At 54.8% G+C, this 25,251-nt stretch overlaps 7 protein-coding genes across 7 annotated transcripts; 4 read left to right on the top strand and 3 right to left on the bottom strand.

Moving 5' to 3' along the window:
• Positions 1 to 18: 18 nt before the first annotated feature.
• On the bottom strand, positions 19 to 3,899 carry CTHT_0054320 (putative GTPase activating protein; the record flags this gene model as incomplete). The annotated part of the gene is made up of 5 exons (XM_006695704.1): positions 19 to 1,408; positions 1,480 to 2,782; positions 2,855 to 2,921; positions 2,980 to 3,332; positions 3,836 to 3,899. The coding sequence occupies 5 exons, from the start codon at positions 3,897 to 3,899 to the stop codon at positions 19 to 21; spliced, it is 3,177 nt and encodes a 1,058-aa protein (XP_006695767.1).
• Positions 3,900 to 6,603: 2,704 nt separating this feature from the next.
• CTHT_0054310 (uncharacterized protein) lies at positions 6,604 to 7,140 on the top strand (the record flags this gene model as incomplete). Its single annotated transcript, XM_006695703.1, has 1 exon — positions 6,604 to 7,140. One exon carries the CDS (start codon positions 6,604 to 6,606, stop codon positions 7,138 to 7,140), a length of 537 nt encoding a protein of 178 aa, XP_006695766.1.
• A 14-nt stretch (positions 7,141 to 7,154) lies between these two features.
• On the top strand, positions 7,155 to 10,884 carry CTHT_0054300 (uncharacterized protein; the record flags this gene model as incomplete). Its single annotated transcript, XM_006695702.1, has 3 exons — positions 7,155 to 9,176; positions 9,237 to 9,818; positions 9,883 to 10,884. 3 exons carry the CDS (start codon positions 7,155 to 7,157, stop codon positions 10,882 to 10,884), a joined length of 3,606 nt encoding a protein of 1,201 aa, XP_006695765.1.
• A 1,057-nt stretch (positions 10,885 to 11,941) lies between these two features.
• Positions 11,942 to 13,307, top strand: CTHT_0054290 (uncharacterized protein; the record flags this gene model as incomplete). Its single annotated transcript, XM_006695701.1, has 4 exons — positions 11,942 to 12,412; positions 12,499 to 12,962; positions 13,025 to 13,108; positions 13,166 to 13,307. 4 exons carry the CDS (start codon positions 11,942 to 11,944, stop codon positions 13,305 to 13,307), a joined length of 1,161 nt encoding a protein of 386 aa, XP_006695764.1.
• A 320-nt stretch (positions 13,308 to 13,627) lies between these two features.
• Positions 13,628 to 14,009, bottom strand: CTHT_0054280 (mitochondrial 54S ribosomal protein mL53; the record flags this gene model as incomplete). The annotated part of the gene is made up of 2 exons (XM_006695700.1): positions 13,628 to 13,743; positions 13,829 to 14,009. 2 exons carry the CDS (start codon positions 14,007 to 14,009, stop codon positions 13,628 to 13,630), a joined length of 297 nt encoding a protein of 98 aa, XP_006695763.1.
• Positions 14,010 to 14,595: 586 nt separating this feature from the next.
• Positions 14,596 to 16,062, top strand: CTHT_0054270 (uncharacterized protein; the record flags this gene model as incomplete). The annotated part of the gene is made up of 1 exon (XM_006695699.1): positions 14,596 to 16,062. The coding sequence occupies one exon, from the start codon at positions 14,596 to 14,598 to the stop codon at positions 16,060 to 16,062; it is 1,467 nt and encodes a 488-aa protein (XP_006695762.1).
• A 517-nt stretch (positions 16,063 to 16,579) lies between these two features.
• CTHT_0054260 (uncharacterized protein) lies at positions 16,580 to 22,348 on the bottom strand (the record flags this gene model as incomplete). The annotated part of the gene is made up of 1 exon (XM_006695698.1): positions 16,580 to 22,348. The coding sequence occupies one exon, from the start codon at positions 22,346 to 22,348 to the stop codon at positions 16,580 to 16,582; it is 5,769 nt and encodes a 1,922-aa protein (XP_006695761.1).
• Between the last annotated feature and the right edge of the window lie 2,903 nt (positions 22,349 to 25,251).

Below are 25,251 nucleotides of genomic sequence, written 5' to 3'. Positions count from 1 at the left end.
TACTCCTCCAAACACGCTCTACCGTTCCGGGATGGGCGACTTAGCCAGCTTTCCACCTGCGCTGACCCGCTTCTGAAGACGTGCCTCTCTCTCCTTGTGCTTATCTCCGGTTGCTGTCGCCGTCGTTTGGGTAGTAGCCGTCGAAGCGATCGACGAAATCGACGAAGTGGGCTCATAGTATCCCGCAAGAGCTGATGAACCGGACGCCTCGATGGCAGCCTTGCGGCCACGCTTCATCTCGAGGTAGGCCTGTGCAGCAATGCTAAGCGGGACGGGAGGAGGAGCATCAGGGATCTCGGCCCCGTTTTGGATTAAGAGTTCAGCCACAGGGAAAGGGACGGTGCGATCTGTAACAGTGGCGGCGGCGCTATGATGGCTGGTTGTTGGCTGGCTGGTGTTTTGTTGTTGTGCTACCAGTGGCGAAGGAGGAGCAGGGTCAGCCGCAGCAAGGGCTAAGTAGACAGCGTGGGTGCCGCGAACTTTATCGGTACAGTTAGGGTTTGCCTTAAGAGCTAGGGCGTAAACGATCTGCTGGATTTCGTTCTTCTTGATGGCAGCAAGGAGTGTCTCTTCTGCAGTAGCAAACCTCGAAAGGGTAGGAGAGATAGGCTCAACCCAGGCGCGATCGACGTACTTGGCTGTGATAAACTTCAGTCGCTGCTCCCGAGTCGAGTGGGGTGCGAGTTTCGCGGCTGGTTCCAGCTTAGCTTCGAACACCATGTTGGACACCCTGTTCCCTACAATGAGCAACAGCTCGACAATATCGGGCGTGAACGAGGTCGTGTCCAAGGTCAGCGACCGGATCTTGCTGATGTGGGTGCCCAAGGACCGGTGGATGCCGCTACATTCAATGCAAACGATAATGCCGAGATTGAGCGAGACCCATTCGACCTTGTTGCTAGACCCGCAGTCGGCGCACCAGGTGTTGCCCTGATCGGCCTCACGAAGCATTTGAAGCAGTTTGTCAGGACGCTCTTCGAAACTGCCGCCACGCGACGTGCTAGGCCGCGCACCGACAGTCGTCCTTCTAAAGGGCAGGCCGCTCGAACCGTGGCTCCCATGGCCAACAGAGGGGCTTTTCCCCATCAGCACAGCGCCGAAGTCCTTGCCATTGGTGGGCGAGTCGCCGTGGGCCGTCGCCGGTTTCTCCTTGTACGCGCGACCCTCAACAGCACTCTGTAGCGCGTTATTGATGGCGGTGATCCAACTGTTCATGTCTTCTTCGGAAGTTGCCTGGTAAACACGCTTGAACTGCGGCGTGATGACTTCGAAGCAGAACCGGCGCTCGGCATTTCTGGCCTCACGGACAGAGGCCAAGCGCAGGTCGATAGGTTCCATGTGAAGATCGAGGCGCTGCTTCCAGTTGCTATACTCAGAGAGTTTCCCTTGGTCGAGGACTATCCAAAATCTGCACAAGACAATTAGTCGTGATTAATCAGAAAAGAAAAATTAAAAGGACCGCTCAGGTATGCCACGTACTTGTGCCAGCCCTGCTTGTTGAGATTTCGTGGGTCGACATGGCCGCCAGGACGGTTCAATGCCCAAAGGAGGCCCTCTTTCCTATTAGGAGCATCCTTGCCAGCATGTGCCGCTTGGTTCGGGTCGCGCTCCTCTAAATCGCGGATGCCCTTGAACTTCGCATTCTGCTGGGGACTTCCAATATCTCCCGGCGACCTAGATGGATCATGGGCCGAGCTACCTGCGTTAAGAGAACGCGAATGTTTCAGTCCTAACCCAGTACCATCAGCACGGCCAGGATCATGATCCCCACCATGATGGCCATTCACGTAGCCTGTTCCTGAATGGAACTCCAGGTCGCTTAGGGACAGGGTGCCCTTTTCGAGCTGCCGCCTTTTCTCCTCGCGCTCGCGACGCTGATACTGGTACTCCTTGTCCGCCTCTTGGACCTCGGTAGAGAGAGCCTCAAGCTGAGGCAGGAGGGCATCAACTTTCTTGGCAGTGCTGAGGAACAGGCGTGCCTGGGCATCCGCATATTTGGTTAGATGCGACAGAATCTCCTGCTCCTTGCGGCCGCCAGAAAGGTCTTGCATGAAAGACGAATAGTCGAACCGCTTGAGCTCAAAGTTCTTGCGCTTTGTCTGGTACTTGGAATCGCTCTGCTTCGCCTTGACGGAATCGCTGCGCTGGCCCAGGTAACGGCTGACATAGGCGTAGTACTCCTTGCTCTCCTCCTCAAAATCGCGCTTCTTGGCCTCGGCTTGCTTGATGTCCATCTGGTAGAGCTTTGTGACAGGGTCGATGATGAAGTTTTGGATATTGGCCGTATTTTGCCGCTCATACAGCAAGATTTCGCGGGCGATTTTGTCGAAGTAATGCTCGATGGCCGGCTGAACGGCATTCCGGTTGGTAGCTGACACCTCCCTGAGACCTTCCATGAACGCAGCGAAGGCATTGTTGGCTTCCTGCTGTGCCTCGTAAACTTGCTCGGCTTTTTTGATCATTCTCTTCATCTGCTGCCTCATGTTACCCGTCTTTTGCTCAAGAGCCTTGATTGTTGCACGGAAGACCGGCCCATCATCAAACAGCAGATCGTCGCCTGGTCGAGGACAAGATATGTCGATCTTGATAGGCTCTGGCGGCGGGGGAGGAGGGTTGCTTGGGAGATCGCGACTCGGTGGTGGCAGCATAGTGGACTCATCCTGCTCAGGTATGGTGCCAATATGGGATTCCAGTGATTGTGCGGAGACGGCACGGAGTTTTGGCGGGGCAGTGAGGAGCGGAGGGGTTGGGGAATTTGGATGGCTGATATATGAAGCCGTATCTGATTCTTATGAATGAGTCCCTGCTTTTGTTCAAGAAAGGTCATTGATAAGAAAGACAGGGGTTAACGTACTGGCAACATATAGTGTGAAGCTCGCAAGGGTAATGAAGCGATGATTGCGCTGATCATACTCAACAATCTGAGAGTGCGATATTAGCAATGTGAAATGTCGGAAGCTAAAATCGGGAAGCACCAACGCTGCATGCTGTCCGCCATCCACCACCCCTGTCTTCAGCTGGCTTTGGAGGCTTCCATTTCCATGTCCAATCGAATGTCACTGAAGGATGCCCTTCTGTAGAGTATGTACCAATAAGAGAAACATTGGCGTTCTTATGCAGATTTGGGTCTGCATGAAACTCTCTCGTCAAGAGATTCTCGATTTCACGGGCGTTTGACGCAAAGACGAATGTCAGACCGTTGATCTGGGTATCCGGTGGTGGTTTTACCTCGACACCAGCTGGAGTTGGTAGAGCCTGTTGCCTGCGAATAACAAAGCTGAATGTGATGGAGAGGTCTTCGTCATTTGTAAGTTTCAATAAGAAATGCGGACCTGTTGCAGCCGCATTAGGCTCAGTATCCTATAAAATAACAACACGAGTATGTCAGCAATCCTGCCCATTGTCCTTTCTAGCGCGTGGGAACCTATGGACATGTGCGCCTGTGCTGGGAAGGGGGGGGGGAGCACACCAGAACAAATTCAAGGGGTGCATGGTCACCCTGTGACCGTGAAGCGGATATTTTGGTAGCAGGAAATGCATTCGGAACGATGTTGATGGAACTGCGCCGTTTGGAGCTAGTTATGACACACGAAGAGATAGTTACTGCGGACACACGTGTGGTCAGCAAAGCAGCTCTGGATCTTGTATTGTGTGTTTGGCCCCGTCCTGTCCTAGTGGCCGCCTTTGATATGCAGCCCACACGGGCCCATAAAACTATAACTCATCCATCAAACGACGATATGGAATTGGAGATGGGTGACAGTGAATCGACGATCGCAGGCCGTGCAGATCCCGGTGAACGCATCCGGGATCCAGGTAGATGGTCGGGACATACATCGATTTTGGTCTTTCAGATAGAGAGCTGCGCCCTCATCGGGCACGCTGCTCACGTTGCCCATTGCGAGTCTTCAACGCCACGGTTGTTGCTAGGTATAGCAGGCAGGGCAGCGCAGGAAAGGATAGGCTAAGGTGATTAATCGGTAGCTGGTAGCTGATACGTAGTATTCGAATTGTTAGATACCTAAAGTCGACGACAAGGTACGGATGCTCCGTAACACTCGTAGCACTCGGGTCTCAGAAGGTCTCGGGAGGAGGATGGCTGGGCACATAAGCTGGCCACAGTAGAGATGCAGGTGCAGCGCAGGCAAAGAGTGGATGTCCGGTGCCAGTGGATGGTGGATGGGAACATGGAAGTTGGCAGCGAGCTCGCTCTGAAGCGGCACAGCGGGGTTCTCTTTAGTTTGATTCGATTGCGCTTGGCAACTGTCGGCAGGGTGCGTGGGTCACGCATCAACTGGCGGAACTGACTGCAACAACTGCAGCGGATGGAGCCCTTCGTCTGAAACCCTGCAGACCCGCTGAACACTGCCCCTGCAACGGCAGGCTTGTGCCAAAACCGGGATGCTCGAATGGGGGCAAGGGTTCGGGTTGAGTGTGTGGCCATCGCTAAGAACCAGGTATCAGCGAAAGATGCAAAAGGACGACCTTGTAAGAGATACCAACCTGGTGAAAGGCCCCTTAATGCTAGTATCGTCAGTTCCCCCCAGGGATCTTCCCAGGCAGAATCTGGTGGGAATCGGTTGATTGACAATGCTTCAGATCATCTAAGAGTGGGTACCTCCAGGCACAGGTGAACAGGAACAGTGAATGTAAGCACACTACAGCGGCCAATCAGTAACCCAACCGCTTCAGAGCCCCACGAGGCTGGCTACACTATCAAGTTGTCAAACATGGGAATCATGGGGCAATGGGGATGGGTATCGGGAGAAAGGCTGAGTGGTCGCGTGCACACTGTACATGAGAACAGAACACGGCCATTTCCGGGCTTCTGGAATCCATGCACACTACCTGCACAGTGAAGAGCTTGGATTTCACCCCTGTTTTTCCGTTTGCCATGTGTCGCAAACAAGCAATTAGACTTATTGCATGTCAAGGGAGGTTTATCATGTTATGAAACAAACTGCGAGCCTTATCTGGGACACTAGGACCTGGAAAAGGAAGTTTGATGTGCTGCTGCCATTGCTGTGATCTTGTCAGACTTATAAAAATGCCTGGTATATGTCTGTTGATTTTGGTACTGCGATCCGGCAACAAACTGTCAACATCATGCTCGGCAATCCGTTAAATCACCCTTAGTGTGCCCCTCAACTTTGAACATCCCAGCTTCAACGGCCTCGAGCACCTGGCTTGCTGGTGATCAAACCTCTGTTGCGCTGTTTTAGCTTTTGCTGGGCAAATCCCCATTATAAATCTTATTGTTCCAAGACTTAGGTAAGTATGGCTTTGTGTGCATGGCTATGTACATGTATATATTCGTACGGGTGTTTAATATTCTACCCTGTGGATGTAGGCATGTTGGAACAGGCATGTTTGCTCTTCGCGTTTTGGACCAACACACATCGATGCCATCCAGCATGTGAATTTGCTTGCCGCAGTGAGAAACTACTTTGAGGAACTTGTTAGTCGAGAGAGTCAAGGACAGCTGCATTCATTCCAACGTCAATTCAAGATCACACCAAATCTATCCGTCCCTCCGACGGGCATCTTTGGTGGGTACCTATTGTGCGTAGGTCTCGACATCGGATCCAGTGGCAGATTTCAGTGCCTTCGGTTGTTGCATTGCCTGCTGGGTACTGATCCATATATACCTACCTAGGCAGCTATATAAAGAGACAATATTGCGAGCCGGCGCGGCAATGCCTCTAGTTCTGGTCACCCAGGGTTGGGTATCCAGGATCCCAGAACCCTACCTAAAGGAGCGTACTGTTCGTTGGCCAGTCAGCAGTCTAGCATGTCCTCTAACGGCTCAGTAAGCCCTGGAAATTGCCCCTGAGTTGGCTGGGGATGTGGGTGCTTGTGTGCTTGTCCCAGGCATCTTGATCCGATAATCGTTGCTTTACATTGGTATCCTAGAAACAATAAAACCAAGAGGGCGGAGTTCTTGTCATGCGGAGACAAACCAAAACCAAGCCTCACCGACCACAACATGGTTACAAAAAGCAGTACGGTACCCTGCAAGTTGTAAAGAGCGATCAAGGAGTGAAGTGAGGGCTAAGGATGGGGGAAAGGTAATCCGTATCTAAGGTAACTTCTGAGCCAGGGCACCGGGCCTGTCACCTGTGTCAAGATGGGGGACCTCCATTCGGCGCTCATCTTATGACGTTTCTTGGAGCATCCATTAGCAGTCGGCCCACCCAACCTGACACACCCCCCCACCGCTGTTCACCTCCATCGCTGCTCCCTGCTCCCTGCGCGTCTATCTCTGTTTCCAGCATCTAACCACCAAAACCACCTTGACCCGTTGACAGTCGTTGACCTGGCTGCCTTACGATCCTCTTCCCGCCAAGTGCGTCTCTGGCTACAAAGTTACTGTTTACTACCTTTTCCCTGGCTCGCTGCCAGCCAACAGCACCACTTTGCTCCCTGTGCAACGTACCCTACCCCATCCCTACCCCATCCCAACCCAATCCATAACTCGTCGTCTGGTCCAACCGGTGCCATTGACCATGAGCGCTTAAACCTGGCCGGCTATTATCTACACCGTCGCTGCCGCACGACTCGTTTTACAACCGTTTCTCTGCCGCGCTCCCACATATTTTCAACATGTCGACGCCCTCGCGGTCCTCGTATCATCTTCGCTTGGGCAGCGTCCACGGCGATTTCTACGACGGTCGCTCTTCCAGGTCCCGCGCCCCGCCTGTCAGCTACGAAGATGCGTATTCCTACGCCTTGCGAGTCGCCTTCCTTCGCTACATCCTCCAGCCCAGGAAAAAGAGGAAGGAGTATGTCGCTGCTCCCAAGCGCCTCCAGCGCGCCCACTCGTCGAGCATCAGCGAGCTGGTCAAGGAGATCGGGCCCTCGGGTCACCCTGCCGCAAAACTGCCCTCAAACTTCAGCCGTACCCTGGCCAAGCGCATGTCTGGCGTCGTCACCGGCGCCGAAAAATTGCCCGGCTATAACGATGCCTCTCTGAAGAGGAGCTTCGCCGAAGCATACACAGCCTTCACGGCCAAGGAGTTCCAGAAGAGCCTCGATAAGGACAGGAAGGTTGAGGACCTCGTCCTGATATTCTATTCGGCAGCTACCAAGGCCCAGGGGCGGGGAAGGCCCCCGATGATCACTCGTGGAAGGCGTTGGTAGACAAGCATCTGGCCATGTTTGTCCGGCTGCTGGTCCATACGCTGCGAGAAAAGGGGGAGACGGAACTGGTTTCCCAGTTGAATACCTTCGAGAGGAAGCTGATGCTGAACGACCAAAGCTTGACCCTTGACACCGGCAAGGAGGACCATTCCTTTGTCGAGGTTGAAATTCCCCTAAGCTACGAGGTTAAGGACATGCCCATGGTGCAGCATGTTGCCCGCATTTTTAACGTCCCCCTCACCCAAGTACAGGTGGACATCGACCGCTACAAGTCAGAATGGACGGAAGAGGCTGCCCTGAAGGATTACAAGGCCTACCAGTTCAGGCTTTCTGCAGGCATGGCCGGCACACTTCGGAAGCAGGACTTTGACCTAGACGAGGCGTATGAGGAATGGAAGAAGGGAGAAGCCCCTCACCTGGCCAAAATCTTCGCAGAAATTTTGAGCATCCGCCCCGATTTGAAGGGGGCATCTGGCCCCGGTAGCGAAAGGCCGTTGCCTTCCGTCAGAATGTCCATGTACGAGGACCAGAGCTACGCCGAGCTCGCAAAGCGTCTCGCCGATGCGGACGCATCCTCTCCAACAAGTCCCTTTGATCCCTCCTTCAACTTTGGCTCCTTATCCCTGGAGGATACCGCGAGCATACGGAGCGTTGACGAGCCAAACTATACCTTCATCCCACCAGACCCTCGTTCTGTGTATAAGGCCATCCTGCAGTATGCCCTATCGTATGACCAACAAAACTCGGATGTGTCGGAAACGCCACTGGCGGAGGAGACCGCGCAGTTTTTGGTAGAGGTTGCAGCTCGTTGGCGGATTCCTCAGTTTTCACGCCATGTCGCCCTGGTTGAGGTAGCTGCCCACAAGTTCATCGAGCAGGAATTGCCCGGCGAGCAGCTGTATAACTGCTTGGAGCTTGTAAAGAAACCCCTGGAGGAGGGGAAGAAGCCATCCCTTATTCAAGGGTACACGTCCTCTCTGACAGATATCCCTTCAAGCAAGTGGACCGTTGTCGATTTCGCCGGCTATCGTCAAGCACTGCATGATCTCCACGATGCCTTGTTAAGAGAGCTGTACGTTCTTCTGACGCGCTGTTACGAGCCAAACCCGCCCACGGTCGGCGTTGTCATGGCGCTCTTGAACGATCACATCCTGAATGATACGGCCCTTTCACAACGGCCAAATGAGGCTGAGGAATTCACCAAACAACTCGATACTGGGCTCCGCGAGGCAGCTGCTCAGGCATACCGCAAACTACTGGACAATGTTATCCCGCCACACCAGCGTGACTGGCACTTTGGTCATGTCATTGACCTAGGCAAGGGGGTGGTTGCGCTCGCTGAGAAGATCAAGAAGCGGTACCGCCGGAGCCCCGAGATCATGGGCGCCAGCCCATTCCGGGCGTTAGTGGAAACTGCGTTGCCAAGCTTTGAAGAGGATGCGCATGAGATCATTAAGCGGGTCGTTGCCATGGCCAAGGAATCCGGCGAGGAGGTGGCCCTGCAGGATGGGTTCGACATGTACAAGGAGCTTGGCGAGATCCGGAAAATGCATGTCGAACTCTTGCCTCGGCAGCCATTTGCCTTCAGCATTGAGAGCTTGCTCGAAGATTTTGTCTGGCGCTGGCTCAAGACGGTCCACGAGAAGGTGATTCCTTTCGTTGATGAGGCAATTCGGCAGGACCAGTTCAAGGTGCGCACGCGGCACCCAGACGACATTCCTGCAGACGACGAGCGTCACAGCGTGTCCGTAATCGACATTTTCACCTTTTTCAATCAGACGGTCGACCAGTTAGTTAAGCTAGAATGGAAGGACGAGGTGCAGGTCGCACGGTTCATGACGTCTTTGGCAAAGGCGGTCTCCATCGGCATCGGACGTTACTGTGAGGTTGTAGAGGGCATGTTTGCCAAGGAGATGGACCGGCCGACGCAACAAGAAGCTGCAGCAGCTAAGTCAGCTCAGGAGAGGTTTCTGCAGTATGCGAAGGATGCTTGGAATAACAAAGAAAAGATTGAGCCATTCCAATTTTATCCAACGGTCAGTTCCCTCATGCTTTTTTTTCTCGAGTTTGTCTTCGAACTACTAACATCCGCTTAGTCCTTCGTCAAGTTTAATAACATCGAGTGGGCAATGCAAGCTCTGGATCGGTTAGAGAAGCGCATGAACGTCGACGAATGCGCTGAGATTCTGCGCAAGTTAGAAGGACCACGTCAGTATGCGAAGAAGCCAGCTCACTATGTCTTCACTATTAAGATCATTGAAGGCGAGGAGCTCAAGGCATGTGACCCTAGCGGCACCAGCGACCCTTACGTCGTTCTCTGCGATGAATACCAGAAGCGGTTGTTCAAGACGCGCGTTATCCAGCGTAACCTCAACCCACGCTGGGATGAGTCAGTTGATATCACCGTGTCAGGTCCGCTGAATCTCATCCTGACAGTCTGGGACCACGACATGTTTGGCGACCACGACTTTGTCGGGAGAACGTCGCTGAAGCTAGATCCAGTGCACTTCAGCGACTATCTCCCGAGAGAGTTCTGGCTAGATCTGGATACCCAAGGCAGGATCCTGATTCGGGTCAGTATGGAGGGTGAGCGAGACGATATCCAGTTTTATTTTGGTAAGGCTTTCCGGCATCTTAAGCGGACAGAGCGTGATATGGTCCGCATGGTCACCAGCAAGGTACGTTTTGTTTTCTGGTTGAACAAGTGTCGGTTCTCTCGTTGTTGCTGCTAACGGGGCTCAGCTCACGATGCATATTAATTCGTCGCTTTCCCGCGACACTCTGCGCGGTCTGTTGAACAAGGGCTTGGCTGCCTCGGTGACCAGCCTCTGGAAGAAGCGGCAGTCACAGGCAGCAACAGTAACACCGCAGGAAGTGGAGGATGCACTGCAGCCACTGTTTACCTATTTTGATGAGAACTTCGCCATCATGAAGCAGACGCTCACGGACGCAACCATGATGGCAGTCATGACCCGACTTTGGAAAGAGGTGCTTATCGCAATCGAAAACCTGCTTGTTCCCCCTCTGTCAGACAAGCCATCATCGCAGAAGCCGCTGACGCAAGCGGAGATGGATATCGTTTACCGCTGGCTGGAGCTGCTGTTTGCCTTCTTCAACGCCAAAGACCAAGAGTCGGGCGAGGTGCTCGGCGTCCCTGCCGACGTACTAAAGTCGCCTAAGTGGCACGAGCTCGCGTCGCTCAACTTCTTTTACTTTGACTCGACTGAGTCCCTCATCCGTACGTCGGAGCGCATGGCCGCTGCTAACGTCGAGCGTGCCAAGCAACAAGCCCAGCAGCAGATGCGTCTCTCAGCACCAGCAACCCTTGGCGTCCCAGGTGTGCCGGGCGGCCCTGGCTCCGTGCCGGTCCCGATCGCGTTTGGCAGTCTCGGTACCATCCGGCGTGGCAAGAGCATCATGATGAGCCGGAACCTGGGCACGATGCGGAAGTTGAAAGAGGAGCGTCGCCGCGAGGCACAGGCAGAACCTAGCGACGATATGATCTTGCGAATTCTGCGTATGCGGCCCGAGGCGGCCGGCTACCTCAAGGAGAGGCAAAGACAGAAGGAGCGCATGGCAGCACAGCAAGCGGCTGCCATGATTGTACGACAGAGCGTTTATCAGCAGACGGGATGGGGCCCGGCTGGGTTCAATGCCAACAGCGGAAACGGGGGCGTGGCATCGGGGGCAGCGGCCCCATTTGGTGGGCCGTTGTATGGACGGGGAGGACTACCTAGGCGGTAGATCTCCTCCTGGGAAGATGCCTTGTGCTGGAAGGAAGTAGACATGACCGGTGATGATAGCCAGATTTGCTTCAGTTCATTCTCTCTGCTTGTTTTTTTTCTCCTAACGATCTAATTCACCTCCCGATGGGTTGGTTTCTTGGTCTGGAGAGGATGTAATAGGGCGTTTTTGGTGGAGGATGATAATGATATTTGACACGCAATACCCAACCCTGTGAGTAATGCGGATTTTACGGCAGTTTGTATGTGGGAAATAGCGTTCTTTGGGCTTGCCCTTTACTATGGATACCGTACGCGGCTTCTTTTTGATGAAATGGCTTGGTGAGAGTGTTGTTGTGATAAGTCTTTATGAATCCTGGGGCGTGCTGCTGGGCCACAAAAAGGGGCTTATTCCACCCACCAGCCACAATGAGGTTGGGTATGTTGCAGGGGTTACTACCCCCAGCCGCATCTGCTCTGCCGGGCCGGCAACCATTGCTGGGTGGATCTCAGGCATCCGGGAGCTTCCGAACAACAGCGTGAAATTTCCAGGCCAGTGAATCAAGGTGTCGACGGCGATCCGCAGAGTCCAAATCCGACTGCAGGACCAGACATTGTGTTGCGCCTCTTTCATTGCCTTGTTTGGGACAGTCTCGTCTGGGAATTTTTACCGAGAGGACGACGACACATCACACATCACAGGTCAGCCATATAACGCCCTTGTCGATCTCCAATTCCGCGGTAGGTGTCGCCGTGTCGGGCATTCGGAAGTTTTCGAGAAGCAGCAAAGACTCGAGAGTGCGGCCAAAGGGGACGAGCCTCGTCGAAGAAATACCTTCCCCCTTTCCCCTCACGCCCCCTGTCCCCCTGCCCGCATCCCGGGACTCCCAGGATTTATAGCATTTCCCTATTCCGCATTAAGTTTGCCTATGCCGGCCCTAGCAGCGTTAAGGACGACAAGGCAGGTGTTGACGCCTGTGCCTGTGTCTGCTGCACGAGCCTGCGGACTGTCTCTGTCAAAGTCAAGTCTTAGAAGAGAAGCTCCATTACTTGCACAACCCTCCCCGCTACATAATCAAATGCCACAATCGAGTCTCTGCCCCGGCCAATCACAAAGCCGCCCGCTGGCGTCACTGGCGAGCCCCACCTCGAGCCTGAGCTATCCTGCTGCTGGAGCCCCTCCCCCTCGCTTCCCGTCTGTTGCTACCGCTGCTGCTTCCTCCATCTCTACCTCTGCCTCTGCTGCAAATCCCGCTCGTGCCCAGCTGCGGACAGCTTCGTCGCGGAGTGCCCAGATCGCGAGACACCTGTCGTCATCATCGTTGTCACAGACACAGCCGGCTAGGAGCTACAACACCGACACCAAGATGTCGTCCCCCTACACCATCCGCAAGGTTGGCCAGCCCAACACCATCGACCACCGTGTCTACATCGAGAAGGATGGCGTTCCCATCTCGCCCTTCCACGACATTCCCCTCTATGCTAACCCTGAGGGCACCATCCTCAACATGATTGTTGAGATCCCTCGCTGGACTAATGCCAAGCTCGAGGTGCGTTTTCTTGTGTGGTCTGCTTTTTGGGCCCTGACCGGACGGAAGGGCGGGGCAGCCGGGCTGACAATGTATGTTACGGACAGATCTCCAAGGACGAGCTCCTCAACCCCATTAAGCAGGACACCAAGAAGGGCAAGCTCCGCTACGTCCGCAATTGCTTCCCGCACAAGGGCTACCTCTGGAACTATGGTGCATTCCCCCAGACCTGGGAGGACCCCAACTCCATCCACCCCGAGACCAAGGCCAAGGGCGACAACGACCCGCTTGATGTCTGCGAGATCGGTGAGCTCGTCGGCTACACCGGCCAGGTCAAGCAGGTCAAGGTCTTGGGCGTGATGGCCCTTCTCGACGAGGAGGAGACCGACTGGAAAGTCATCGTCATTGACGTCAACGACCCCCTTGCTCCCAAGCTCAACGACGTTGAGGATGTCGAGCGCCACCTGCCTGGTCTACTCCGTGCCACCAACGAGTGGTTCCGTATCTACAAGATCCCTGATGGCAAGCCCGAGAACCAGTTTGCCTTCACTGGCGAATGCAAGAATAAAAAGTAAGGTCTTCTTTTTTTTTTTTTGAAAGAGTTATCCAAGGATCAGTAGCTGACCATCTTAGGTACGCCATGGATGTCATCCGTGAGTGCAATGAGGCTTGGGAGCGCCTAATCACTGGCAAGACCCCCGCTGGCAACATCTCTACGTAGGTGACCTCTCGACTTTGTCGGAAGCAAGGTTGGATCGCTGACAATGATGCTAGTGCCAACTTGACTGTTGCCCACTCGGCCAGCCGTATTTCTTCTGAGCAGCTGCCGCCTCTTCCTCAGAACCAGGAGCTTCCTCCTGCCCCGATTGACCCCTCCATCGACAAGTGGTTCTTCATCAGCGGTGCTGCCGCTTAAATGCTGCCGCTTAAATGCTGCCCGTACTGGTAGTTGGAATAGCGACTTGTCTGGTAGATAGACCTCGCATGGGAGCAGGGCCGCTAAAAATACAAAATAAGTGGAGTAAACAGTGAATCCGGGCCTCTAAATCTATCTTGCACACTGCTCTGGTTCGTGACATTACATGCCATAATATATCTTCATGGGGTCTCACCCTTTCTCTCTCTCGAACTTCCTGAGTAAGTGCTAGCAAAAGACAATCAACGCCATCCAATGCCAATAGATAAATACAGACAAATACACGAGTGAAAACAATAACATATTCGGGGATGGCCGATTTATGCCTCGGCCAGATCGGCTTCCTTCTGCAGCATACGCGAGTGCCGGTCAACCTCCTCGATGATAGTCTTGATATTCATCTTCTCGCAGTCGATGTTCATTTCCTTGCCGTCCTCTGTTCCTCACATTAGCGTTCTGTGCTTTCGTCTGACCCCGCCATACTATCAAAGTGAGAGAGCTCGTTGTTTTGAGCAACGTACTGAATTTGATATAGAGCGTCGGCTTCTCGGTCGACGACCTCGGCAGCAGCTGCGCAGAGATGTTCATGCCCTGCTGGCGAGCATTTGGCGGGAGGAATGAGAGGAACAGGCGCGCGGCCTTGGCGCTCGGTGAGAAGGGGTTAAAGCGGGTTGTGACGTCGGTGATGAAACGGGTGATCATTTTGGCGATACTCTTTTGTTGTATTTTCCCTTTTTTTTTCGGTTGCTGCAGCACCTTGAAGGCTAGCTGGAGAACACGTCAATTGAAAATCTGGACGATGTGGAAAACAACTGGCGGTTGCGTATTGCTCCGGGGACCGGTGCTGGCGAGGCTGGGAGGTCTTGCTCTGGAATGGAACCTGGATGGGTGCGGCTCAAGATGGTTGGGAAAATTGGCGATGAAGTTGAGCTTCGGCCGGAAGTACCCGAACGGAGGAGGGGCAAGCAGGCGGGATGGAAGGAAACGGAGGTGAAACACTCTTATCGATAAAAGCAAGTTCCTGCCGTTTGTGCGCCGTTTCACCACCTCCCCCCCAACGAAGGAGCGGCGTAACGTAATGAACTACCTATGCCAACAGTTATCGCAACCTCCAATCGCAGTGCTTTCGTGATGCCAGCTCGCAACTTACACACCCGACAAGGCTGGCGCACCTCCCAACCCTCTTCCACTTTTGCGACGGCATCCAACGCCAAATTACCTTCAATTACGCTCCCAATGCCTTGACTCTCCTGTTGAAACGTCGCTGAACTAGACATTGTTTCCCGTCATGGCTTCTTCGTCCGACGCCCTCCACGACCGCCTGACGGCGCTGCACGAAGTATCCAACCAGCTCCATGACCTCATCTCCCGCCTAGCTAGCATTACCTTCGAGCCCGGCACTGTGCCCCTGTCTACAACAGATCCGGACGCTGCCGTCGCAAACCCAGCCGCCGAGCTGTCCGCCGAGATCGGCCAGCTGCTGCGCGAACAGGAAGAAGATCTAGAGCTACTTCGCGAGGAGGTCGTCGACTTGCGCTCTGGCCGGCCTGGCAGCGAGGCCGAGCAGCGCAAGACGCGTTTGAGGGATGGAGTGCACAGGCTTGAAATGGATCTTGAGAAGTATCGGGTAGCCTTCCGACGCGCGCAAGTCGCTGCGCGGCGTACGCTAGAGGAGGCGCAGAAGAGGGAGAGGGAGATGCTGCTGGCTGCGTATGCTGCTTCGGCCTCGACATCCTCTGTGACGAGCCCCGTTTCGCGCTCGGGAGCTGTCTCTCCTACGGGGAGCCAGCGGTTGCCACCACAGCCGATATCTCACTCAAATACCCAACAAGAACAGTCACAACGACACCAACCCCATCCAGAACCCCCCTCTCTTGCATCAGCCAGCGCCGACCCCAACGATGACCCCCGCGCCCGTCTCTTCCCCCGCCATCGTTATCGCCAGAAACATAATAACAACCCCTTCTACGCTGCCTCTGCTGACCCAGCCGTCACCACGTCAACAGACATCACCCTCTCCCTGCGGCGCACCCACTCCCTCATAGCCGGCGAACTCGCCAAGTCGACCTTTGCGGCTCAGACTCTGGCAGAGAGCACCGCCGCACTAGCCGAGCTGCAGCGCAGCTATTCCAGCTTAGACGCCTTGCTGGGAGCATCGCGCGAGCTGGTCGGCGAGCTAGTCGCCGCGCGCCGAAGCGATACGTGGTACCTGCAGATGGCACTGCGGATGCTGCTGTGGACATTGGCCTGGTTGATATTCAGGAGATGGTTGTATGGCCCGCTCTGGTGGCTGATCTGGTTGCCCCTCAGGACAAGCTGGAGGGTGGGTAGCGGGGTTACGAAGGCTGTTGTTGGCGGGTCGGGAGAAGGGCAGTCTTCTGCGTCTGTGTCGGTTTCACTGTCGGCACCGGGGGCTGGTGTTACAGGTGTTGTGGAAGGTACCGCAGGGAAGGAGGAAGTGCCTCTTATACGAGTTGGCTTAGAAGAGGAACCGAAGGAGGAGAAGAAAGGGGAACCCGAGTCTATGGTCGGGCAAATAGGAAGGATTATTGAGGACACGCTGGATCAGATTCAGCGAGAGAAAGAGGCAAATAAAACGGAGGATGCTGATAAGACCGAAGAGCCAGCACCAGAACCAGAGTTAGAAGGGAGGGAGGAAGTACAGCCTAATCCGAAGAAAAGGATGTGGGATGCTGAATCAGAATCGATGGATGAGCCGGAGCCGGTGCAGGTGCCGGCGAGAGATGAACTATGACTTGGCATAAAAACATAGATGCAATAAAGTAATTCTTGATGCCCCTGATAATTGGTCTGTTTTATCTGCCAAATTTGGTGCTGCCATGCTATGGCATTACGGTGAAAACCGTTCTCCGATCCACACTTACTCGCGCCGAAGCTAGAAAAACTAAAGAAAAGCTCTTGCAGATATGCCCGACTCGGGCCGGATGGCTGGATTGAGACCCGCAACTGAGAAGAGGTTTCAGCCTTTTCTAGGACAGTGAGACGATGTTGAGGATTCAAATAGTAACCATAGATATCCATTCAACGAGATACACTCATGACACAGTACTTTTATGACCACTATGCTAACTCCCAAGATCGTCATCATCCCAAAAATATACCCCGGGCCATGCAAAAACGGTCTCACGCAGCAACTAAAAACCGATAACGAAGCGCAACAATAAAATAGTGCGTAGAGAAAAGAAAAACATAAAAGGAGAGGAGAAAAGCAATCTGTGACCGTTACTGGACCAGCCGCCCGATCCCCTCAACTACGGCTTTGCAAAGAACTTGCCAATCGCCATCGCTCCAGCAATCACCAACGCCATTTTTGGAAGCATACCCTCATCGGCGGTCATTTCATCTTCGCCATCCTCATCCACTTGACCCTCCCGCGCAGTCTTCTGCTTCTCAGCAACTGCCCTTTTTCCCTCAATTTCCTTCGCCTCCTCGAGATCAAGCTCGCTACCCTTGTCCGACGATGTGACCGAGGTAGCAACCAAGGTCTCCCGCTTTACGACTGCCTGCAACACATCCCCAAACACCCGGCCGGACACAAGACTTCCCGTACTACCTCCGCCACGAACAAGGGTGTTCACACTCAAGCTGCTCACGTTGTGAGCCTGGTGTTGGCCATGCCGGTGCTGCAAATCGCGCAGACCCAGCAGGCCGGCGGTTGTGAAAGCCGGCTGCAGACCAACACGACGGAATGAGACACCGCTGCTATCGCTGTCCCGCGATTTCGGCCTCACAGACTCAGGAGTCGCGGGAATGGCGAAAGAGGCTTCCTCATCGTCGAGACCAGTGGATAGACGCACAGAGTCGACCGAGTTACGAGGAGTTGGGGGAATGGAAGTTGCAGAAAGAGTCGAGCGAGCAGTAGCACCCTCGTCCACGTCGCTCTCGTCAGCTTCTTGAGCGAGAAGCCTGGAGAGTAAGGCGGGATCAGGGACGGCAGCGAGCTGAGGCTTGCCTTCAACCTCCGGCTCTGCAGAAGGGGGTTGAGGAGCCTCGGCTGCCGGCAGAACTGCTGAGGGCTTGGGAGTTACAGAAGCGGCAACATGTGTGTTATTCTCTGCTTCGGCCGAAGCGATCGAGATGCCAGATGCCTGGGAAGTCGACGGCTCAGCTGAAATTGCCGGTGATACAGCATGATCGAGACAACTCTCTGTGTTGGCGCCGACTTCTTTATCAAGGGCCTCACAACCCTCAGGCTTCGCAACAAGCTCAACCGCGACGACCTCGGCGACCTCGACAACCTGCTTGTCGTCCTTTACCTGGACTTTGAGCTCCTCGGCGGGCTCGTGCACCAGCGGCTCGGAGACGACACCGATGCACACAGCTTCTTGGAGGAAGTCGTTGGCCTGCACCTTAACCTCGACATCGGCAGCAGCCGCGCCGACAGCTTCGGTGGCGCCGGCGCCAACTTCAGTCTTGGCTTCCGGGACGACAGGAGGTGGCAGCGCCGTGCGGTCGGCGAGCTCATCGGCGATGCCCTTTTCAGTGCTGGTGGACCCGGTCTTGGCATCAGCGGATCCGGGTGGGGTCAGGACTGGCGGTGTGTTGACACGTTCTGTGGTTTCCTCCGCCAAGTGGGTCGCGAGAGTGACCACGTCAGCCGTGCGGGCAGCCGCCTGCTCTGTGATGTTTTCTTTCTCTTTTGTTTCCTCGCTTTCTGCATCGGCCGCCGTGATTGCAGCTGGAACTGCTGCCGACGTCTTTTCAGACCGTTGTTCAGTCCCATGCTCAGCTGCAACAGCTGAACGGACTGAACCTTCAGGACCCGCAACGACATCGGCAACGCTATCCGCGCTCGCTCTTGCAACAGCCGCCGTGACATCGGGCTCCAAGCCCCTGAGTTCGGGCACCGAATCGCTTAACATCTTGTGTGCCTGCTCCTTTTTCGACAGCCCCCAGCCAACAACCTCGGACAGCACAATGTGTTCCTTCTGCCCGACAACATCTTCGGGGTGGGACTCGGTCCCGGTAACACCATCCTGAAGTGGCGCCGCACTCCCTTTCGGCTCCTTCACATCAGGCTCGGGTGCGGAGCAGCTCTTCTCGGCCACGGCAACGCCACGTTCGGAATGCATATTCACGTCCGGTGCCGTTTCCTTAATGGCATCAACCACCTTCGGGCCTGCAGTCAAGCTCGTCTCGGACACGTGGCTGCGCACGGGGACTTCAGTCGTCACGGATGCCATGGCAGATTCCTCGGACGCGAGATCGCATCCCGGCATGTTGCCACAGTCAAGCTCGCGACCGACGGTTTGTACTTGGGCAACCTCGACTGTTTCGTTCCCGGCACCCACAACTGCTACACGTTCATTTTCATTTGAACGTTGTTCGAGAGCCGCTGCCGGCATCGCCGCCGTTGCTGTTGCTGTTGCTGCATCCTGCACGGCACGGGCCATGTCAGCTTTGTCGCTGCTGAGCTTGATAAGAGCATCGCCTTGCGTCTGTTCCTTGATTGTCTCAGATGACTCTGGCGCAGCAACATTGCTCAGGGGTACAGCGCAAGTGTTTCCAGCAGCGTGTGGTTTGGCTGCTGGCTGCCCCTGAGCCACGGTTTCGGGAAGCTGCCCTTGAGCGACTGAGATCTCCGCGGTGTTTGCGGTGCTGACGTCGTGTACCACTGGGAGAGATGGTTCATTGCCTTGCGCCTCGGTCGCGAGCTTGGATCCGACCGTGGCAGCAGCAGTGATTGTGGCGACGTCATCAGAGCCTTTGTTTGCCGTACCGGGATCGGTTTCAGCACTCGATACTTGCGTACCATCTTCCTGTTCTTGGTCGACCAGCTCGGCCAAAGCTTCGGTCGCTTGCACGATACTCTCGCTCATTGACCTGGTCCTCGACGGCCTTCTCACCGGCTCCGTGCTGGGGATCTGCTCCGGATTGGTGAACAGAACTGCTCCCGGAGCGTCGTCAGCGGAGACACCTTTGGTTACATGGTCCCCCACAGGCTTGACCTCGGCACCGCTGCCGGCGCCGAGATTATCACCGGTAGCATCTCTGAAATGAAGCTCGACTCGGGACTGCGACGCAATATCTGAAGTTGAAACATCTTGTTTAGAGTTGTGTTCAAGATGGTGGACCAGGACTTGCGCTGCTTCATTGTTCTCAGGTCTCCGGACCTCAGTAGTGGGGAAGTCCGTTGCAAGAGGGCAAGGGACGTCGGAGATCGAGTTGATCTCGGCCCCGAGACTTTCGGTAACCGCCTTGCGTTTTGACTGCTTCATTTCAACCGCATCCGAGTTGCAAAGAATATTGTTAAGGGGCAATGCCGCTTGCTGGATTGTGGATGCCAATTCAGGGCAGGTTGCTTGTTGGTGTAACATCACGACTGGACCAGGATTGGATCCTTCCTGTGTGTCGCGGGTCGTCACGTCAACGGTAGCATTCTGGAGATCATCTGGCGTCTGTGCAGGAACAATGTTTGGCGTGGATTGAACCATTTGAACTGGCTTATGGATCTGGCCGTTGAGTGCGAAGGGCTCATTCTCTCCTTTCAAAGCTGGCTCTCCTGGTACCACACCCGGCACGTGTGTCTCAAACTTCGTTGGACTTTGCAGAATAGCAGGCTGTGATACCGAAGCAGTCCGAAGGGAGGATGGGGTGGACAGCGGGCTTTTGCGCGACGTCGAAGCTCCGTCGCTGAGCTCGGGAGTTGCAAGCCGAGTCTCATCTGACCTAACACTGGTGTTTCCGACCGCAAATTCCCGGAAGGGTTCGGGCTCCTCCATCCCTTCTTCTGGAGGGAGGATGGGCGACTCTTGACTTGGCGCAGCGATATTCTCGTGACTGACCGACGTAATAGGTTTGCCGCCCTCGTCCTGGGAAGAGTTTTGTGAGCTGACACCTGCTGACCTGACCGAGTTGCTGTCGATACTACGCCGAATGAAGCTGGCGGAGGGTGATTCTTGCTCTCTCGATGACAAACGACTAGCCGGTCTCCCGGCGACTTGGTCACCTTCATCTCTACTCTGTTCACTTGCAGCAATACTTCGCGTGTCGTCGACTAAATTTGATGCATTGCTTGTTCGCGCTGTGGTCGATGATCGTTTCGGAGCAAGTGAGAACGACCGTTTGGCTGGTATCGAATCACCCTGGGAGAGGAGCGAAAAGCGATCGTTACCTCTAGGTCGCTGATATGCATTCCAGTAGGAGCGCCAATCCGGCCGGCCATTAGATGTGGATGCGGATGGTGCTTCGATACTGTGGCCTGAACTTGGACGACTGTTTGAACCTGTGAATAGATCTTCGTTTTGCTGCCAGAGATAGTCGAACGATTGTACCGACTCTAATGATGGACGAGAAAAGGAAGTTTGCTCGCTCCGAAGGGAACCAGCCCCGGTTGTGGTCCTTGATTTTCTTGTCGGCGAAGACGAGGGCGACGGCGGCATGAATATTGACGAGAAGGCCGCTTCTCCAAACAGTCCCCGGTCTGCTCCCAAAGACGTAACTGGCTGCATAATATGGTCTTCATCGTTTTCGGGGAGGTCATCGATTGCGCATGTATCCTCGAAAACCATGTCAATGTCTTGCTGGATACGATGCTTGAGCCTGGACACAAATGCATTCATTGCCTCATCGGGAGTAGCAAAATACTCCTTCGGCCGGCCCCGCTTTTCATGGGCGACTATGGCCTTGTCCAAGATGAGATGTCCGCGCTTGTGGGCTTGAATGTGGATGGCGACATTGTGCCCGCGGATCACATCCCCAATGCCGGTCTGAATGCGCTCCAGGGCGGCTCCGATGGTGCGGCGGCCATAAGACGCAGACGGGCCAATGGTGAACTTCAACGGCTCACGAATATTCCAGTTTACGCCCTTGAGCTCGACCACCCTGAAGTCCAGGTCGTTCAGGGCATTGATCTTCTTGTCAGTCTGGTTCCTGGCATGGGACAGGTAGTGCTCCATGCTACGTAGGAAGTCTTCGCAGTCGGCGGCGCGCGGATCGCGGAAGAGGCCTAGTTTGCTCTTCACTTGCCTCTGTGCGTGGGTGAATATTGGTCCTAAATTATTCTTGATGCGAACGGCGATTTCGAGGGCATCGTCGCGTGAATGGCCGAATCCGACGCGGTTTCGAAGATGCTCATCATGCTCCCGTTTCTTCAATTCTAGGCCTTGGTTAATAGCTTCCAGAACTCTCCAGAGCAAGTCGTCGGTCATCTGCAGGGTCAGCGGCGTTGTCTGCGTGCTGCTGATGCGTAATCTTTTGTCATAGGTTGGCAAGGCAGGTCGATGATGGCTCCTACTTCGGAAAAAGAGGTCGATGCTGTAGCCGGGAGTGAACTCGAACTTTTGTGTGGCCTCGTTAAAGCGTGAGTTGGGAACACACAGGAGCGTGGGAGGACCGCCTCCTGTTACTTCGAGGGACTCTGCCTGGGGATCCGAGTCTGGGAAGGGACAGTCGACCCAACGGAACTTGTCATCATGCCGACGCATGAAGAGACCAACCATGCGATGGGTGGCGGTGACGACCTCCTTGGCGAGGGCCACGGTGAGAGGCTGCTTCTGGTAAGAGCGGTAAGTTCGTTCAGCGCATTCTGTCTTATCCCCCTTGTCTCGGTCTCTTCTCATAATACGGAAGTTCATTTCGAATCGTTGAGGCTTGCGCTCACCGGAGCCGGCCTTGAACATGTCGAGGGCGGAAGAATCTTTGCGAGTGAGAAGTTCCTGAGAGCAGCGCTCGATGCGACGTATAAGGCCGCGGCAGATCCTGTTAGTGGCCGCAAAGCCTGGGGAGCTAGCATAGGTACGCGAGTACCGAGACCGTATGACCGGATCCGTAAAGCGGATCTCAACATGCACCACCAATGCGGGAGTTGTCGGCAGCCCTGGCCTCTGCACCTCCAAAACGGGGGGCAGCATGGCCCGCTCACGTTCTTGTTCCGTGTCGATCTTGTATAAGGTTCCTTGGTCAAGACGGGGAAAGACATCGCCCATAACCAAACGTTGTCTGGAGTCTCTGGGCCGTATGGGCGGCGGCAATGACGGCGAAGGCCCGGCCGCTCGGTGCTTGGAATCCCACCAGGCCATTTTTGCGGGCTCGGAACTCGTGCCGGCTCCACTAACGGGGCCGGGACCAGGAATAGATGTTATCTCGTGGGGGAGGGGTCGAGGAGACGGATGGGGATAGGGCAGAGAAAGGCTTCTGGAGATGCAAGAGGGACGACCATGTCCTCTCTGCACAGTAAGTGACGAGCAACGATGATGACTGGTGGCAGCAGTGATAGCGGTAGTGGCCGCTGTATGAGCGTGATGGTGGTGGTGACGACGATGATGAGGGCTAGCGGGTGCTGCTGTACCTGACCTGTGTCTGACCTGACCGGCCGCAGTGTACTGTGTAGGTCGCTAACTCGCTATGACTATCCGTATCGGACTGTCACAAGCTCTAGAGCTGCACACGCAGTGCGCTATGCGGCCAGAAGCCCCTCCAAAGCAGGGATGTCGGGCATGAGGATATCGTCACTCTCAAATTGGAGGGGCCTTAAGACCGGGCAAGGCCGGGTCGACGCTGGTCAGAATAAGTTGCGTCACTCAAGAGAATGCGACGGTCCAACGTTGGGGGTGCTGGACCAACTGAGGTCACAGCTGTACCGTCAGCCGATTGGGAGATTAGCAGCCCACGATGACGGGCGGGCTGTGGGCAGCGGATGGGCAGCCTGTGGCCTGACACGTAGCGCGGAGCCTGGGAGATCGCTGGTTTTTGGCCGCCCGTTGCGGAGCAAGCCGGAGGACTTGGAGGAGCCAGATGTGAGATGGGCAAAAAATCCGCAGCGAGCAAAATTCTCAGCGCAGCATCAGTCTCACAGTCTGGGCTGGGCTGGACTGCGGAGTACAAGTAGTAGTATACGAGAGCAAAGGTAGGGAGACCGGATGAGATGGCGTGCCGTTGTTGCGTGGCCGACGACAGCTTGGGATGCGATCATCGCTGAGCTCCAGATTTTTGCCTGCACATGGCCGTATCCACTCGACTGTTGCCATCCCATTCCGGTCATGGATCCTATCTTCGAGCTTGTCGTTTTTCACGTCGCGGGCTCCAGTTGTGCCTGTGCCTGCGAGCCCTGATGCATCCTGATCGCAGGGCCCTGTGTCCAGTGTCCCTTCTGACGAGCATATGGAAAATCGCAGGCTGGGCAAAGCTTTTCATGTTGGTGGAGCTCCCTTGCTCACTGTCTTCTCCGAAGCTGGAGCTATGCTACCTACCTTAGAGCCTGAGCCCTGGGGCCCAGGGCGAGCGAGCAAAACAGAAACCAGGAAGGAAGCAGGCCGAGTCCACTGCCCACCTGGACCGGGTATCCACGGACCACCTGCATGCGGCGCACTGGCCGGCGCTGCAAGAAAAAAGCATAAAAAAAGCATGATGTCGAACGTTCGACCGAGCTCTGGATGCGGCCCGTCAGCAATTTCCATCAGACACATGGATATCAGCGTCTGGCCCACTGCACGTCCACCGCATGCCCCGATTACCCGATTCGCTCCAGTCCGATTAATCACTCATCCATCGATGATATCAAGCCACATCTCTCTCAGCTCTCCCCAGCACCCAGATCCCCCAGGTCCCAGGTCTCTGCCTGGACCTTTGCTCTCGGGCTGCCCTCTCATGCAGCGCTAGGGTCAACTCTCACATGCCATTCGCCGTCAGTCGTCTGTAATGCTCTAATGTACACTAATCTGTTTGGCTGCTTTGGTCTTGGGAAGAGGATGTCGTGGTCCGTGAGAGGCAGAGCCAAGTCCTTCCAATTGGGTCCACGATCGTCCAAACCGTGCCCAGGTGCGACCAGACGCCCGATCTGTGGACCCCACTTGAGACCTAACAACCAGTCTCGCGCTTCGCGCGGCGCTGTGGAACATCACCAAAGCCGCGCAAGCGGCCAGTTAGACCAGGGCCCCCAAAACGGGAGTTTCCAGAAGTCCGGTTGGGCTGATGCTTGGCGTCGATCACCGGGTCGCCTCTTCCCTGGGCCACAGAGCACATCGAGATGTGATTCGGTTGCGCCCGATGCTCTTTGGCGCGTCGCAATTCGGCATCGGAATGCTTCGAGATGTGTGGGCCTATAGAATCGCACTATACATTCCTAACTACATTAGTATCTGCATGCAATGCTCCCTCGAAGGCTTGAAGGGGGGGGGGGGGGAAAACCTGGAAGGGGGTACGAATACGGACGGATTGCGGATTGCCTCTCCCCTACACAATACGATTTGCCTACTTTGCAATGAGCCCCAACCGTCATCAGAAGCAACGTAGCAAGGACTCGGATGACGTTTGTTTACTTCCCCTGAAGATCCTCACAAGCAACTGCGGGTCTTCATACCTAGGCAAGGTTCATTGTTAGAAGCCGCCAGCCTGTAGAACAGTCAAGACAGCGATGCCAGCTGTATGTTTTCCAACACGTGGGCCAAAGAGGATTTTCTTGAAGATCCAAGATTCCCAAGCGACTGCTTCAAGTCACCACCAAGGAAGCGCTTTGTCCCTCTCTTCCAAGCCAGAGGTTACACACGTCACATGCTGACGAGCCTAATGCCTGATTGCTTCCAGCTTGCTCAGCTAAACGATGTTGCCAAACAAGGGTTCTAAGCGACTTTGGTTGAACACTGTGTCTTTCAACGTACAGCTGGTGGTTGACGGTACGAGCCACAGTTACTCAAGGGATAGGCGCATTTAAAAGCCCATCATATGCGTTTGCAAGACAAACAAGAGGGAATTACCTTTTGGTGTTGTAAAAACAAACAAACTTTGCGGTAAGCAGCGGTGCTCACAGCAGGAGCGGTTGACACGTCCTTTATCCGTTTGTAGATGCTATTGGAGGTCTTTGAGGGCAGAGACAAGTTATAGCAAACGACGATGTGGTATTGCCAGAGAGCCCATTAGTTGCACCTCAAAGACGAATCATTTCTATCTTGCTACATCCTACTACCATCTATCTAGAGAACGATCA

The sequence above is a fragment of the Thermochaetoides thermophila genome, assembly GCF_000221225.1.
Source record: "Thermochaetoides thermophila DSM 1495 unplaced genomic scaffold scf7180000011820, whole genome shotgun sequence".
Taxonomy (NCBI): domain Eukaryota; kingdom Fungi; phylum Ascomycota; class Sordariomycetes; order Sordariales; family Chaetomiaceae; genus Thermochaetoides; species Thermochaetoides thermophila.
The sequence above is the reverse complement of the archived record's forward strand: the minus strand, read 5'-3'. Positions and strand labels throughout refer to the sequence as shown.